The sequence below is a fragment of the Callithrix jacchus genome, chromosome 17, assembly GCF_049354715.1.
Source record: "Callithrix jacchus isolate 240 chromosome 17, calJac240_pri, whole genome shotgun sequence".
Lineage (NCBI taxonomy): Eukaryota > Metazoa > Chordata > Mammalia > Primates > Cebidae > Callithrix > Callithrix jacchus.
The window spans coordinates 41,495,322-41,512,567 of NC_133518.1; the positions used below are offsets into that span (position 1 = coordinate 41,495,322).

At 47.0% G+C, this 17,246-nt stretch overlaps 2 protein-coding genes across 2 annotated transcripts; both read right to left on the reverse strand.

Moving 5' to 3' along the window:
• Positions 1 to 296: 296 nt before the first annotated feature.
• Positions 297 to 3,492, reverse strand: CHST2 (carbohydrate sulfotransferase 2). Its single transcript, XM_035277837.3, has 2 exons — positions 2,748 to 3,492; positions 297 to 2,648 (listed from the first exon to the last, which is right to left on the reverse strand). Exon 2 carries the CDS (start codon positions 2,473 to 2,475, stop codon positions 883 to 885), a length of 1,593 nt encoding a protein of 530 aa, XP_035133728.2. The 5' UTR covers positions 2,476 to 2,648; positions 2,748 to 3,492; the 3' UTR covers positions 297 to 882.
• Positions 2,765 to 4,201, reverse strand: LOC144579912 (uncharacterized). The gene is made up of 2 exons (XM_078354036.1): positions 4,069 to 4,201; positions 2,765 to 3,837 (listed from the first exon to the last, which is right to left on the reverse strand). Exon 2 carries the CDS (start codon positions 3,831 to 3,833, stop codon positions 3,078 to 3,080), a length of 756 nt encoding a protein of 251 aa, XP_078210162.1. The 5' UTR covers positions 3,834 to 3,837; positions 4,069 to 4,201; the 3' UTR covers positions 2,765 to 3,077.
• Positions 4,202 to 17,246: the final 13,045 nt, after the last annotated feature.

The window sequence follows — 17,246 nt, forward strand, 5'->3', positions numbered from 1 at the left end:
TCCTTTCTGTGTTCAAAGTTGAAGAAATTAGTATGTGCTTTTTCTTCCACTGCCCTGATTGGTTTCTGCCTTTAGAATTCAAAGATTTGTTTGATTCCTGGGCACCTGACGGGCTGAGATTTACATGTGAGGAAACATCCCCCAGATTATTACCAAGGAGGCAAAAATTCCCTCCACTCAGTTTAGCTGCCTTTCAGGAAAGAGACTGGAAAAAGGGAAATGAGAGAGGGGAAGGAGATTCTATCTGAAGCTGAGGACAAGTTATACAGATGAATCCAAAGTAATGGAGGCAAATATAAAAAAAGAATATTATTTATTATCTTCTTTATTAATACTCACATGTAACCTCTGCTTTTTACACAAAAGTCTACTCTAGAAGAACGCCTTCTCGGCTTGTCATGCCCAATGGGGCTTTTTGTTCCTGGACCACTTCCCCTTTCTCCCCCACCCCCACATCCACATCCAAATTACTCTTACATGTTCACAGATACCACGAAAGTTTTGTAAACAAGATCTGGGTTACTGGAGCTTGATTTCATGAGCATCCCACTTCAAAATGGAAGGCAGGTAGGGGACAGGGTAAGAAACAGGAGAAACGGGATGGGAGAAGGCAAAGGAAAGAAGAGGGGCACATGGTCAGAACGTTCAAGTCTTGCCTTTTCTGAGGGGTGTGTGTGTGTGTGTGTGTGTGTGTGTTTTGTGGCTGTTCCTTGAAATGCACTGACTCAAAACATTGACAGCAAGTGTCTGTGTGGTTATTTATGTATCTATAATAGAATATGTGGTTTTCCTCCATTTGAGTCTGGACTGTGTTTGTTTAAACACACTACAATCCTCTTTATAGGTATTACCACAAGACATCAGGTCTCCCAGGAACCCCTTTCAGAGACGGGGCTTCCGAAGCAGGGTCTTACTGAGGTCTTTGACCTCCTCAGGGCTGTTAACCCGCTCATAGCCCAGGACGGCCATGGGCTGGTAGCAAAACTCCTCCACCTGTTTGATCTGCTGGAAGGTGAGGGCGGTCCGCCAGGCATTGGCGGCCTGTGTGGCATTGCGTGCAGAAACCACGAAAGGCTTGGAGGAGGAGCCCGAGCCACTGGTCATGTTGAGGGCAAACTGCTCCATTTCGGGGCTCACCAACAGTCCCACAAAATCGTACACTCTCCGTAGTGTCTTGACGGGGTCTCCCACCAGGTCCTCGTACCGCACCACCAAGTAGTGGCCCTGAAGCCAGTCAGGGGGCTGCAGGGCCGTCTGCAGCGTCTTAGCCATGCTATTGCAGATGACCTCCATAGCGCCCAGAGCGTGGTAGTCAGCCGGGCCGCCCACACCCTCCTTCTTGGCGCCAAGCTTGTGGCCCGCGGCCTCCAGGAAAGGCATGCGGTGAGCTCGTGGGTCTCGGCTGCGCACCACCTGTAGGCTCTCTCGGATGAGGCCATGACGCGAGCGGATGCGTGAGCTCGCCACCGCACGAGGATCTCGCACCAGGTGGATGACCTTGAGGTCCAGGGCCGGGTCTCGTAGCAGTGGCGCCAACACCGCCACATCGAAGACGCGCACACCCTTGATAACTAGTGTGCGGTACTTGCGGCACTCCTCCTCGAAACGCGCCAAGCGCTGCGGTGGGCACTTCTTGCACACGCGGTCATCCACCAACCCCACGACCTCCTTGCGGTAGGCGGGGCAGAGCGGCGACGAGCACACCACCTTGTTGGTGGCTGCGCCAAAGATGCCCAGCGTGGTGAGGTTGCGCCCCCCGCTGCCCGCGGGACTATACAGCTGGAAGACAGAAAGGTCACAGCGGTACAGAGCGCTCAGCATGTCCCGCGCTGCCCCCTGCAGGGAAACAGCGTCTCCTGGATATAGTTTTTGCCATACATGCCACACTGGCTCGTAGAGAAAGAACACCTCGGGATTCTGGTTGAATAGTTCGCCAAAGAACGACGAACCCGAGCGCCACGTGGTGAACACGTACACCAGCTGCCGCTTGTCCCCGACGCCCCCGGTGCCCCTAGTGCCATTGCCCGGAGGAGCTGCAACCCCCGCCATCCCTCCCGCGGCTGCAGGAGCCGCCCCGACGGCGGCAGCAGGAGGGCGATAAGGAGTGCGGAGGTCCAAGCGGGTATGAGCGCGGGGCGGGACAGCCGGAGGCGGTCCCGGGCGCCCCCAGCTGTCTCCAGCTGCCCCCGCTGCGGCACCCAGCGGCCCGTCGGGGTTGCACTGCTGCAGCGGCTCCTTGTGCCACTTGTAGTCCAAGAGGTTGAGCATGGTGAGCACCAGCAGCAGTGCATAGCCCGCACACAGCACCAGCGCCTTCCTGCGGAACACCTTCATTCCGAGAGGGGACGCTGGCCAGCGGCGTCCTGGGCGCCGGGGCCACTGCGGGAGCAGGGCACGCGGCGCGGCTGCAGGCGCAGCCTGGAGCAGCCGGGGGAGTGCGCCTGGGGGCAGAGCTCGCGGCGGGCTGCGGCTCATCACAGGCACAATCCGGGCCGGCAGCGCGGCGGAGGCAGCCACGCAGCCCGGGAAGGGGACGCAGCGGGCTGGCTGCGGGTGCCGGGACTCGGGCCGCGACTCCGAGGCGGGCGTGGCGGCTGGTCCCCAGCGCCCGAGGCTGACTCTCCCATGGCAGCGGCTCCGGGAAGGACCTGCGAGGGGAAGCAGAGTGAGAGAGTGTGCCCCAATCTCCCTCCCAGCCTCTTCCTAAGTAACGCCCACCCTTGGTTCAGCCCCGCTCCTCCACTCACCTGGAGCCAGGGGCGCGCCCGAGAGTGGCACTGGATCACCGCCCGGCAGACTGTCAGGCTCTCACTCGTTCCTCGATTTCGCCCTCTCTCGCTTCCGCTGGGGGTCCCCGCGCCTTTGAGGGGCCGCGGGACTCAGCCGACTTATCCTTGGACAGAGTTTCCGGGCAGCTGGTGCCCTGCGGCTCGGGAAGAAAAACTTTCCCCGGGCCCGGAGCCCCGCACCGCGCTCCACCGAACCTGGCGCGACCCCGCTCCAGCGACGTCTTCTCCGCTCTCTCAGGACCGCAGTTTCCTGCCTCGCTCAGGGGAACGAAGCCGGCTAGGGGCGGCTTATAGGGGACCCAGCTCCCGGCATAGCGGCTCAACCCTTCTCGCTTTTGGCCTCCGCGCGGCGAATTTTCCCATCTCTCTGGCGGCGGTGGACCGGGCACAGCGCAACCCCGCAGCGGCGGCGGCGGCGGCAGCGGCTGCTTCCATCAGCCGGAGGATGCCGGGACAGGCAGCACAGGCAACCCCCGCCGCTCCGCAGCCTCCGACTGGCCCAAAGGACCCTGAACACACAGCTCTAGGTAAAGGAACCCAGGTCTGCAGCGCGGCCCGCCCCGCCCCGCCCCGCCCCCGGTACCAGCAGCTCCCGGCCAACGAGGTATGTAAGCAGAGAAAGACCCTGCCGCCGCCGCCGCCGCCGCGCGAAAGCGGCGCCCAGGAGGATGCTGCTACCCGACTCCCCCTACGCCGGGCGCCCGCAACGCGCTCGGGCCAGCCTCTGTGCGGCTCCTGCCAGCCGGCGCCCGGTTGGTGCGCGCCGCCGTCTATCGCCGCGGCTCCTCCCCTCCGCCGCGCAGCCCTCCCACTTCGCCGGCCCCACCCCCGCCCCCAACGCCGCGCCGGCTCCCACCGCCGCCCCTCGGGGATTGGAGATGCGACCCGCTTTACCACGACGCGCAGGGGTCGCGGTCCACGGGTCCGAGGGCGTAGCTCTCTGCGCTCAGAGCGCTGGGATGCGAACGCGGGATTCGGAGCGCGTCGGTGCCGAGAGCTGCCAGAGACTCGGATTCTGCGTGGAGCTGCCAGACTCGGCCTCATGTTTCTGCTCTCAGAAAGAGTTGGTGATAAAGTTTGGGCAGAAATCCCCCATCGGCCGTCAGCTCCACGTTTCCCTCGGGGCCAAAGCTGCCAGCCTCTCGGAGCACTGACACCCCCGCGCCCCGGAGCGGTGGGAAGAAGCGGAGCGCCGTTCCCTGGCTTCCGACACCCCACCCGCCCTCTCTAGCGGGTCTGTAGCTGCTCTCTCTCGGAGGAAGTAATAAATCTTTCTGACCTTGCGGGTCAGAGGAGACGCTTCAGTTTTCCGGAAGGGTGTGCCGGCGGGGCGTCTTCCCGCTTTACTGGACATCTGGCTGGGGCTGCTCTCGTTTCATTGCGCCCTCCGCAGATGCTCCGCATTTCCGCTCCCGATGCTGCGTCCACTGTGATTGACGTCCTCTGGAATTGGGGTGATGGGGGAGGGGAACGCCCTGTTCCAATTTGCAGTAAAATACTTGTCCCGCTTCTAGGTTTTGTAGATGAGATCAAAGAACTTGACCCCAAAGGAAACACCATTGTTGAAAGAAAATCATTTTTCAGTTGCTTTGGGTTTAGGTATTTTTGTTTAAGGTTATGAGGAAAAGCTTCTCGCTCCCCAACCCCCCCACCCACCACATCCCTCCCCAAGAACACTAAGCTGTAGCCTCAACTTCATCTGTAGAATGCGGATAGTTATAACAGCCTCCGGATATTGAACGGTTGTTGAGTATCAAGAGCGCGCACACGGAAGATTAGACCTGAGTTCAGGCCTCCAAGTGCCGAAAAAGGAATCGCGGCGAGTCCTGAGGCTCAGCGCCCGCTGATAAACAGCGCTCGCTGATCTGAAGGAGTTTTGTTGCCTCCTGTCCCGATAGAGTTTTTAGAAATTTATCAAAGTTAATGCACAATTATCTTTGTACCATTTTAGGCAGACTTTTCTGCCAGAGGACTGTTCTGAAATTAAAATATTGCTGTTTGCTACATTATTCTTGCCTGAGTCTTACAGAATCCCTCGAGTACAAAGACTTGAAAAGTGACTTCGCTGGTTTTCCATGGGTTTTTAACTCTCTTTTTACGGATTTAGTTTCAGGGGAGAAAAATGTTCAAAGAACTTGATTTATCCTTGTTTTCCAGGAAAAAAAATTCATAATGTCACGAGTAAAGTTTAGCTAATTTTTTCTCCCGGGGAGGGGGGATTGGATAGGGACAGTAGAGCTCAAATTTTATAGCCAGCTTTCTCAAATAGGATATGAGGAATAAGTTATGAGGAAAAGCTGCTCTCTCTAGCTCTCTTCACTCCCTCTGTCCCTCCCCAAGAACGCTAAGCCGTAGCTTCAACTTCATCTGTATAAGGGGTACAGCTGTAACAGCCCCCAGAGAATGAGTATCAGAGGGCGCACACAGCCTCCTTTGGGAGCGGGTAGAGACAGAGGCAACAATCCCTGTTAACAGATGAAGGTGGGCCAGGCACGGTGGCTCACGTCTGTAATCCCAGCATTTTGGGAGGCCGAGGCCGGCAGACCACCTGAGGTCAGGAGTTCAAGACCAGCCTGACCAATATGAGGAAACCTAGTCTCTACTAAAAATACAAAAATTAGCCAGGCGTGGTGGCATGTGCCTGTAATCCCAGCTACTGGGGAGGCTGAGACAGGAGAATGGCTTGAACCCAGGAGGCAGAGGTTGCAGTGAGCCGAGATTGGCCATTGCACTCCAACCTGGGCAACAAGAGCGAAACTGCCTCAACAACAACAACAATGACAAAAAGATGAAAGTGGCAGAGTTTAACTGAATGACCCCCATCTTTCCTTTTCTGGATCCCCAGCCTCCCTTCACCTGCTCTCTCAAATGCCCTGCCCCTTCTTCAGTCACCTCTTTTCCCATGAAAACTAAAGTTACAGTGGTGCATGAAAAGACTGATGGGAGAGAGAGGGGTTTGGGGAAGAAAGTAAATCTCAATATTCAACATGATTCCAAGAAAAATAATTTCTAATATTTTTCATTAGTTTCTGGCTTTGTGCTTACCCAGAAAAAAAACTGAATTGCATTAGTAGATGTAGGGACCCTTTTTAAAAACAATTGTGTCCATAGAAACAGTTTTGTCACAATTTTGTAACGCTTACTGGTGTTGGCAAAGTAGTAAATCCAATTGCCAGACGCCCCGCCAGTGAGTGCTCAGCTGGCATAAACTTAGAGGTTCTGGCATCTCCACCCTCTTCTTGTTTGCAAGTATTTTCCCATTTTGTATGATGTAGTGATTAATTCTGAACTTGGTTATAGCTAATGACATCTGAAAACTTGCCTTCCTTCTCAAATTTGTTTGGAAATTTCTTTCATTCTAATCTACTTATTTTAGCAAAGTAATGATCTGTCTGGATTATGCTAAAATATGTCACAGAATAATGTCACTTGCATATATGTCACATAATGTCACTTGCACAAGAGCCAGTCATGCCATAGTGAGCCTTAATTTCAGCTCACTGTTTAGTTTGTCACCACTCCATCTCCCACACGATGCTCCTTCAGTCTCTGTCTTCTCTGCTGCCTGTTATGTGCTATTGGAAACTTGCTGTGGCTTTTGTGTAATCCTGGACAAATAGGGGGCCTAACCTGATGGGGTGCTGTAGGCCCAGTACCCAGACTGTGGAAAATGGCAAGAGATCTTCAAGGGCCTTCTTCCAGAGTCTGAACTGGGGAAAGATGCAAGGCTGTTACCTGAGCAGTTCCCATTTGTGTCTATCTGTGTGAGTCCTAGAAGATTCACCTTTGGAAAACGTTTGCCCCTAGGCACCAAGATAGATTCATTCCCTCGTATTTTGAACAAATATGCATTTTTAATAGAACTTGAGGTTATAGATTCAGGTTTCTCATAATCCTTGATTTCAGGTATGCTGCCATCATTAGTCCGAGGGTGACCCTTTTAAATGTCCTATGTTTTAATATAATGAATATGTATGAACCCATTACACAGCCCAAAAACCTCCAACAGTAACCACTGTACTTAATTTAGTTTAGAAACTTAGATGAAATGATAAAGTTCTAAGAGGAAGAAAAAAAAACCTTACTTTAACAATTTCAATGAGAAATAAGACTACTTATGGCCAGGCATGGTGGCTCACGCCTGTAATCCCAACACTTTGGGAGGCTAAGGTGGGCATATCAGTTGAGCCCAGGAGTCTGAAACCAACCTGGGCAACACAACAAAACCCTATCTCTGCAAAAACTACAAAAACATTAGCCTCATGTGGCAGTGCATACCTGTAGTCCCAGCAACTCAGGAGACTGAGGTGGGAGAATCATCTGAGCCCCGGAGGTCAAGGCTGCAGTACGCCATGATGGTGCCACTGCACTCCAACCTGGACAACAGAGTGAGACCTGGTCTCAAAAAAAAAGAGGCTGAGCTCATGCCTGTCATCCTGGCACTTTGGGAGGTCAAGGCGGGCAGATAACCTGAGGTCAGGAGTTCGAGACCAGCCTGAAACCCTGTCTCTACTAAAAATAAAAATACAAAAACTAGCCTGGCATGGTGGTGCACACCTGTAGTCCCAGCCACTCAGGAGCCTTAGGCAGGAGAATCGCTTGAACCCAGAAGGCAAAGGTTGCAGTGAGCCGAGATTGCATCACTATACTCCAGCCCGGGTGACAGAATGAGACTCTTTCAAAAAAAAAAGGAGAAAAAAAAGTACTTATAAATTATAATAACAACACTATTACCTGAATATTTTTGTGATAATAAACTGATGTCATTTAAAATCTTCCCATGAGAAAAACAAGCCCAGAGGGATTTAAAGGAGAGTCTACCAAATTTTCAATAACTAGATTATTTCAGTCTCATCTCTATCAGAGAAGAGAACAAGAGGGAATATTTCCCTCATTTAAAGGGATAATAACTACAGAGTGATTTCAGAGAAGAAATTTGTTCCTGTTCTCTGATTAATATATACATAAAACTTTTTTTCTGTGGTGCAGCCTCCCGAGTAGCTGGTACTACAGACACACACCACCATGCCCAGCTAATTTTTGTATTTTTTTAGTTGAGATGGGTTTTTGCCATGTTGGCCAGGCTGGTCTCAAAATCCTGACCTCAGAAGATACATCCACCTTGGCCTCCCAAAGTTCTGGGATTAGAGGCATCAGCCACTGCACTTGGCCAATACATACATAAAACTCTTAAATAAAATATCAGCAAAACAAATGACAATAAATGAGAACCAATTTGGGTTTATCCCAGGAATATAAGGATGACAATAAATATTTAGTAAGCACCTACAATGTGCCAGGTGCTCGTCTAGCTATGTGGGATGCAGGAGTGAAAGAGACAGGCCTGGACCTGTCTCATGCAGTTTACCTAGAGTGGGAGATATTCAGTGCACACACATTTAAACAAATAAGATTATTTTAGAGAATGGTAAGTACTATAGAAGAAATAAAATAGATTAATGTGATGGAGAATGACTGGAAGTAGCTACTTTAAATTAAGAAAGTGAGGGTTGCAAAGGGGAAGTGACCCTTGAAAAGAATGAGGACACAGCCAGATGAAAACTAAGGGACAAGAATTGCAGCAGACCACACTGCAAGTACAGAAGCCCTGAATGCAGATGAGGTCCAGCCCAGTGAACATGATTATGCTGTCTACCTGATTGGGATGTGCCTGGTTTACAAAACCTGAAGGGGTTTCCTTAACATAGACTTTAAAAGGCAATTTGTTAAGAAACACATATTGGGCACAGTGGCCCATCCCTGTAATCCTAGCACTTTGAGAGACCAAGGCAAGAGAATTGCTTGAGCCCAGGAGTTTGAGACCAGACTGAACAACATAGTGAGACCTACCCCCAATACCCTCCCACTACCCCTTACCCCCATCTCTATTAAAAAATATATTAAAAATTAGCTGGGCATAGTGGCACAGGCCTGTAGTCCTAGGTACTCTGGAGGCTGAGGTAGTAGACTCACTTCAGCCTGGAAGTTCAAGACCGAAGCAAACTATGTAGGTGCCACTGCACTCCAGCCTGATAGAGCAAGACTCTGTCTCAAAAACGGAGGAGGCGGTGGCAGCAGGGGGCAGGGAGGGGGAATAAGAAAAAGAAAACAAAGGAGAAGCACAGAAAGAATGTTCTGGGAGAAGGGCACACAGGTTTGCTTCTCTAAGAACGTATGTAGCTAATTTCTAAATGTGTCGCTCTGGTGTTATCTTTGTTCAAGTGTCACTGTCTCCTCCCCAGACTCCACCTGGACTTCCTCAACCTTTCTGCGTCTTCACCTTTGAGACCTAGCCCAGCTGTCTACTTCCGAGGTCTCACCCCAGCCTTAAAGGTTGGTAACAAAGCCTGTGGCTTCTTCTTGCAGTTTTTTCCTTCCAGATATTAGAGAACAGGAGCTAGCTACATGGACCAAGAGATGCTCCGCCACCACAGCTGTAACCACTGACTTCTCTAGTCTGCCATCCATTGCTCTGTTCCCTGGAGTAGGCATCCTACTGGGTTCTGCCTGCCCCATATCCATTCTTCTTTTCTGTAGAAAAAGTGTCTGAACCAACGCACCCCAATGTACATGGATTTGGTGGGACCTTCAGCCAAAGTGCTCCTCCTCTCCTCTCAAGGGGCAGGTACCTGACCCAAGCTCAACCAATTAGATGTTCTCTCCATGAAAGTTGCATTCATTAATTTACTCAGTCACTCATTCGGTCATCCTATATGTATTGAGCTCCTGCCATGTGTCAGGCAATCTGAATCTTTAGCAGAGAGATTCATTAAGAAGGAAAATGGTTGCTGCCCCCTCGTGCCAACAGCAGAACACTAAAGCAATGGCTCATTATTCTCTCAGATGGGACCCTACCCCTTTTAAGACTATTGTTTGTTCTTCCTTTAAAGTCTGTGAGCTACCCCAAATGCTTCCCCAAATCCCTTTCTCCTCCTGCTTATGTTCCTCACAGTCAATTTCTGTTATTTACAATCAAAACTTTCTGGCTAGGCACAGTGGCTCACATTTATAATCTCAGCACTTTGGGAGGCCCAGCTGGGTGGATCACTTGAGGTCAAGAGTTTGAGACCAGCCTGACCAACATTGAGAAACCCTTTTTCTCCTAAAAACACAAAAATATTAGCCAGGCATGGTGGCACACACCTGTAATCCCAGTTACGTGGGAGACTGGGGCAGAAGAATCGCTTGAACCTGGGAGGCGAAGGTTGCAGTGAAGCCGAGATTGTGCCACTGTACACCAGCCTGGGTGACAGAACAAGACTCCATCTCAAGGGGAAAAAAAACAATTCTAATTGGCAGGCTGGCTCACTGCCTAATTACAGATTTGGTTTCATTCATGCTTTTATCCCTGTGCCTTGTTCTCCATCTGTCCTTACAACGGGGCTTTCTCTTTGAATCCCCACTTTTAAATTCTGGTTTCTAGAGAGCCAATCATCCTAAGGACTCCGTCTCAGCCCCACATCAACATCAGTGGCCTCACCATTTACACCTTTCCTTGGGCTTGATCATCACTGTCACTGGCTGGGTGCTCCCTTGTGACCCCTGACAGCCAAGATTGCCTTTACAATACCAAGTATATGCTTCTCATTGGATTTACTTCCAGAAACCGCATCTCATCATCATCTCCTGATTTCTGTCCCAAGGACTTTCTGGGTTCTTTTGCTATTATTTAGTTATAGCCCCCATATGTTTTTTTTTTTAAGATACTAGGTATGTGAGGTGGTTCACAAAGAAAAAAAACTAAACAAAATTATTAAAGGGAAAATAACATAAATCCAGGGGTATGGTCTGTATAATAATTCATTCCATGAGGTTTTGCATTTGCTAGAGGTGAACAACAATAAAACAGCTTTGAGTTTCCCAGTAATCATACTAAAAAAGGAAAATTGGCTGGACATGATGGCTCACGCCTGTAATCCCAACATTTTGGGAGGCCAAGGCAGGCAGATTACTTGAGGTCAGGAATTTGAGACCAGCCTGGCCAACATGGTGAAACCCTGTCTCTTCCAAAAAATACAAAAATTAGCCAGGCATGGTGGCTCATGCCTACAACCCCAGCTACTTGGGAGACTGAGGTGAGAGAATTGCTTGAACCACTTAAAGTGGGAGGCAGAGGTTGCGGTGAGCCAAGATCTCACCAGTGCACTCCAGCCTGGGTGACAGAGTGAGACCCTGTCTCAAAAAAAAAAAATTGGAAAATTGCCTAAGAGAGTCACAGCTTTGCCTGACATAGGGACTCAAGAAAAAAATCATATTCCTTCAGTAATGTGAGCTTCACTCATGTGATTTCTTTATTCACTCCTTTATTCCCAATAAAGGAAATAGCACAGTGTCTAGCATATAAGTGCTCAATACATATTTATTGACTGACTTTCTCTGGCCTCTTATAAAAGAATTATGTGCTATAGAAAGTAGACTATGTTCTTAAATATATCTCTACAATAAAAACAACTGTAGAGTCAGCTAGGGATGTGCTGGTTCCTATAAACCAAATCAATGCAATCAAATGGCATAACATCAATGCTCAGTTCACTAAAGGCAGTTTAGTGTGGACTGTATGCACCACTCTGAAGGTCTGGCCTGCTGACTCATCTGAGCACACTTTGCAAAGGTATTTTCATGCCAAAGTAAGTAGAGATGACTCGCTTCTAGGAAGAGGCTTCTTGGAGAAACTCCTGCAGAGAAACAAGAGACTTAGTTTCTGTCACCTCTTTCCACAGCTTCATGCCAAACCTTCCCAACAGCAGTAGAAGCTGCATTTTGTGCTATCCTCAACTAGAAAATGATCTTAAAGCATTTTGAAAATTATTTCAATTTTTCCCTGTGCTCTCTCCTTTGTTTCCCATGATTCATGAGTTATAACCCACCTGAAATGGGCCCTGTCCAGTGTGCTTGCTCTGACCACTGACCCTCACTTCTATCTGGAGCTCCAGCTTGTGGGAATTCCTCCCTGGAGCAAGCCTGTTATCTCCTTGGGGGCCTGCCCCTGAAAACTGGGTGCTCAGAGGCCAGACCTCCTTGTACTCACTCACAGACATGGCCATCCCCCTGCTCTGCGAACATTCCAGGCTGCTCTCCAACCTGGTCCTAATGGCTCAGGAGAGATGAGCCTCACTGTATTCTGAAATATAACATTTGAAATCCTCGAGAAGCTTCAACACTGAGGTTTTAGTAGATGATCAGAAATGCTTTAAAAATAACTAACCAGCCCCAGTGCGGTGGCTCACATCTGTAATCCCAGCACTTTGGGAGGCGGAAGCGGGCAGATCACCTGAGGTCATGACTTCAAGATCAGCCTGGCCAACAGGGTGAAACCCCTTCTCTACTAAAAATACAAAAATTAGCTGGGTGTGGTGGCAGGCACCTATAGTCCCAGCTACCCAGGAGGCTGAGGCAGGAGAATCACTTAAGGGGCCAGAGGTTGCAATAAGCCACGATCATGCCAGTGCACTCCAGCCTAGGTGAGAGAACAAGACTCGATCTCAAAGAAATAAATAACCAGTCACCAAAATAAATTGTCATGAGGAAGCAGAGAAAACGTCACATTAGTAGAAACTCCAAGAGACATTCATATGGTTCTGCAGTAATAGAATTCTGTTTAAAACAAAGAAAGCGATGTCTACTGTAATACCCCCATGCCTTCAATGTCATTTCGACATCAGGCACTACAGAATCAGATTTAAAAGGTTGCCAATTGAAAAATCTCTTTATTGACAGAAAAAAATTAAGTTCCTTGAAATTTAGAAACAAGATCGGCTCAGGTACACAATTGGGAATCAACCGTAGATTTCATTCCCAACAGGTTTACTTTCTGGTTCTATGTTCTTGGAAAAGGTACATAATCTCTTCAGTCCTCCGTTTTTCCATCTGTAATACAGAGCTAATTAATACCTGTCTCATAGAATGGTGAGGAAACCTGGAGAGAACTCAGAGGTAAAGCACATCTCACGGCATGGCACTGAGTGGTTAGGAAATAATAATTCCTGCCCCAACCCTCAGGGAAAGTGTAGGGCTAACAGCCTCTTTTTCCTGGAGAACAGACAAAACCAGTTAAAAGGAGAATTCAGGATCTACAAGAAACAGGACGATAATCACTTTCTTTACCCCTTTCTTGATAAGAACATTGGGGACTTGGTTTGGTGAGGTCCTTTTGAGGGGCAGGAAGGAATCTGGTGGAGGTATGTAAGGGCAGAAAGATGGACAGATTTCAGTGATCAGCAGAGAGGAAGGGGCCCTTCACAGCCAGTTTAGCTGTGAGTTTCATTGTCCTTGACATCCATGTGGCCTTGCTATCCAAAGTGTGGTCAGTGGATCAGCTGAGAGGAGTCACCTGAGAGCTTGCTAGAACTGCAGAATCTTAGGGGCCTAGCCCTCATGTGTCAGAATCTGCATTTTAACAAGATCTCTGAGTGATCAGTCCACATTCAAGTTTGGAAGCATCGTAGCAGCCACATTAGTATTTAATGTTGAGTAAACCTCCACAATAAATAACTCAGTGTTATCCAGGTGGGTGAACTGAGCCCCCCTGCCTTTTCTGCTGTATGAGTTTATCAGGTGGATAGTAGAGGCACCAGCTGCTTCTTCTGGAGCAGCTGCTAGCCCATGCAATGTATTTGTGAAAATTAGAAGGGTCCAGAATGGCTATTATTAAAAAGTCAAAAAATAACAATATTGGCAAGGCTCCAGAGAAAAGGAAATGCTTATATACTGTTGGTAGTGTTGTAGAATTTTTCTTCTTGGTCATTTTGCAAGCCAGGGATCTCCAGCCAGCGATACCCCTCCCAGGGCCCACTTGGTCATGCTGGCGTGCCCCAGCTCACCTGTGTTATAGCTTGTATCTGTATTTGGCCATTCCTGAGCTCTTGTACCACACCCTATTTACTCCTATCACCTGACAGGATTTGCAAGATAATTGCCCAGAACTAGAATACTGACCCAAATTTTTACATTACCCATGGGCATGGTGGCTCACATCTGTAATCCCAGCAGTTTGGGAGTCCAAGGCGGGTGGATCACCTTGAGGTCAGGAGTTCAAGACCAGCCTGACCAACATGGTGAAACCCTGTCTCTACTAAAAATACCAAAAAAATAGGTGGGTGTGGTGGTGGGCATCTGTACTTGCTGCTACAAGGGAGGCTGAGGCAGGAGAACTGCTTGAACCCAGGAGGTGGAGGTTGAAGTGAGCCGAGGTCATGCCATTGCACTCCAGCTTGGGCAACAGAGCAAGATTCTGTCAAAAAAAAAAAAAAAAAAAAAAAAACAGGCTTTGATAGAACTTTGTTCATGAATCTCAGTAAGACCTTTTAAAGCTGAGCCCAGCCATGGGTTTGTATCCTCAAATACCTATGAGTTGGGTAAATTCCTCTCTCCTTTTTTTTTGAGATGGAGTCCCGCTCTGTTGCCCAGGCTAGAGTGCAGTGATACAATCTTGGCTTACTGCAATCTCTGCCTCCTGAGTTCAAGCGATTCTCCTACCTCAGTCTCCTGAGTAGCTGGGACTACAGGCATGTGCCACCATGCCCGGCTAACTTTTTTTTATTTTTAGTAGAAATGGGGCTTCACCATTTTGGCCAGGCTTGCCTTGAACTCCTAACCTCAAGTGACCCACCCACCTTGGTCTCCCAAAGTGCTGGGATTACAGGCATGAGTCACCATGCCCAGAATAAATTTCTCTCTTCTTGAGGTTTCAAGATAATATGGGGCTCCTGGGCCTGCTAGAAAGTGACATTCTTTATTCACCACAGGTTAGGAACCATGCAGAAGGACTAGGTAGACAAGGTATGAGGCCAGTTTTCCCAAGAGGTTTTTATTGGCTCTTCAACTGAAGCTTGACTTTTTTTTTAAAGGGAAACATGCCTTTCCAGTCAAAGCCTTGGCAAAACAACCAGTTTCTCCAATTGCATCCTACTACAAAACAAAATGGATTCTTAGTGCTTGTACTGACACAAAAGCCATGTTGCCATAGTTAAGAATACTCAATAAATACTTTCCAAACCAGGCACAGAGAAACAAATATGCCTCAAATTTTGTTCATAGGAGTATAGCTTACTCAATTGTTAAAAGCTGTAGATACTTCAAAAGAAAAGTTTCCTTGGCTCTTAAATCAAAACAAAGATCAGCAATGTTTCAAGCAAAAAGTTTAAAAAGATTCCTTAGGTTTTATATTATTTCAGTCCATTCAGTTACTCTTGTTGGCTTGATATTCACAAACATTTCAGCTCTTCACGAGTCCTGTATGTTTTCCTCTATTTCAAAGTTATAATCTCCAAAGCTCTATCAAAAACGTGCATTTGAAATCAACTGTAAAAGTCTTAAAGCTGATAATAAACCATAGTTTGAAAAGGAACAAAACAAGGCAACAATTGTCCATGAATGACAAAATGTCTTTGGGTAGTCACATCAAAAATATGATTGACAAAGGAATTTGCTTATTTATGGGGTTTATAATAATAACTTTAATTATGATTGATAGCATATACTCAGACATTATAATTTTAGAAATCCCATACGATTTTGGAACATATATTAATATTATTCACTAAAATATAACCTGAAGGAGGTTAAACCTTATTTTTATTTTGGCAATCCCACATAAATAAACACGTCAAATAATCCTATTTACCTCTCTTTTGGATGCCCTAGAGACCCTGGCTAGCATCCGAAAGTTAGGGATTGGAAAAGACAATTTTGAAGCTGAAATTTGATTCTGGGAAGCCTATCAAACATGCTAAAGATTCAAAACACTTGATAACATGAAAAAGAATTCCAGGTTACCACAAGTCATTTAGCCAAAATGAGGACTCAAGAATTTTTTAAAAGGCAAAACCTTTCATTAATTTTACTTTTACATGAAAGTCTTGTTCAGAAGAAAGTCTAATTTCACCCTTGCATTAGTCTGCTATTAATGTCAACCACAATTTCGTACTAAAACGTTACAAATAATTCTATCCTAACTTAAGTAGTTTGGCCATGAGGTGAGATTCTTATAGATCTTTTATAACTCTTTATAAATTTTTGTTAAAGAGCACATTAGTGCCTTAAGAAAATCTTGTTGTGCTTTTATTTCAATGCTCAATTTATTGAAAAACCATACAGTATCCTTTCGAATTTAGTCAATATGTTCACACACAGAGTTTCTCTTACAAGATTAAATTTTACGAACCTTCCACAACCTGGTTAAGCCTTTTGCTTTATCTTACTTAATTTAAAACAATATTTTGGCTTGGTGTGGTGGCTCCTGCCTGTAATCCCAGCACTTTGGGAGGCTGAGGTAGGTGGATGACAAGCTCAAGAGATCAAGACCATCCTGGCCATGGTAAAACCCCATCTCTACTAAAAATACAAAAATTAGCAGGGCATGGTGGCACACACCTGTAGTCCCAGGTACTCAGGAGGCTGAAGCAGAAGAATCGCTTGAACACAGGAGGCAGAGATTGTAGTGAGCCAATATCATGCCATAGCACACTGCAGCCTGGCAACAGAGCAAGACTCTATCTCAGAAAACCTTTTAACCCTCTAAACTAGGCAAAATGTATATTTTTATGCTTTCTTATACTCTTTACTAACATGCTTTACTTTTCTTACACACCTTGCATGTAAATCTATTTTCAGCAGTCTCAATTACATGTTATAATGGTAACTCTTAGCAATTTTTAATTTTAATGTAAAACCTGGTAAGTTATTTTAATTATGTGCTGGATGCAGCTAAGATCTGACTCTTCCCAGCATAGCTAGGGGTGTGGTTAACTCCATGTCCCCAGGCCTTACCAAATTGTAAAGCAGGCAAGTTGAACAAATTTTCAAAAGCCAAAGAAGCAGTTTACAACCTTAAAACATTTAGGAAACCTAGTGTCTGACCTCCATAATTTACACCACATATTTACATTTTGAAGACATTTGTATTTTACCAATTATTTTTAAAGCCGTTTTTATTTCTCAAGGATTACAGTCACATGAACTAAAAGACATTATAGCTTTTATTTGGATTCTTCAAAAAAAATTTGATCTAAGTGCTTATTTTTCTTTAGGCCAATCAGAGATTTTTTTTTTTTAGAAGCCTGTAATCTCAGCACTTGAGCTGTTTTTTATAAGCATCACAAATACAACACATATATAATTACATAGAAGAAGATCCAGTAGTTGTAAGATTTTTCATTTGCCAATCTCCTAATTGGATTACTGGCTTCAGGGTGGAGCCCTTAAAGAAACAGGGCTAGGAAACCATGCAGTTTCTAGGGCCTAACAAACAGGCATAGCTGGAAGACAAAAACAGATTTTGAGAGGGATATATCTGCTTTTAATTCCTAGGATGTCATGAGGAAAACAGAGATACTTTTTCCTAAACAGAGTCTGTAGTGCCTTCTCTGTTTTTCCTAAGTAGTCCATGCTCTCAGAAGTTACCTTAGGACCTCTCATGTGTGCACTGAGTGGCAAGATTAAATGGAGAAAAATAATTCA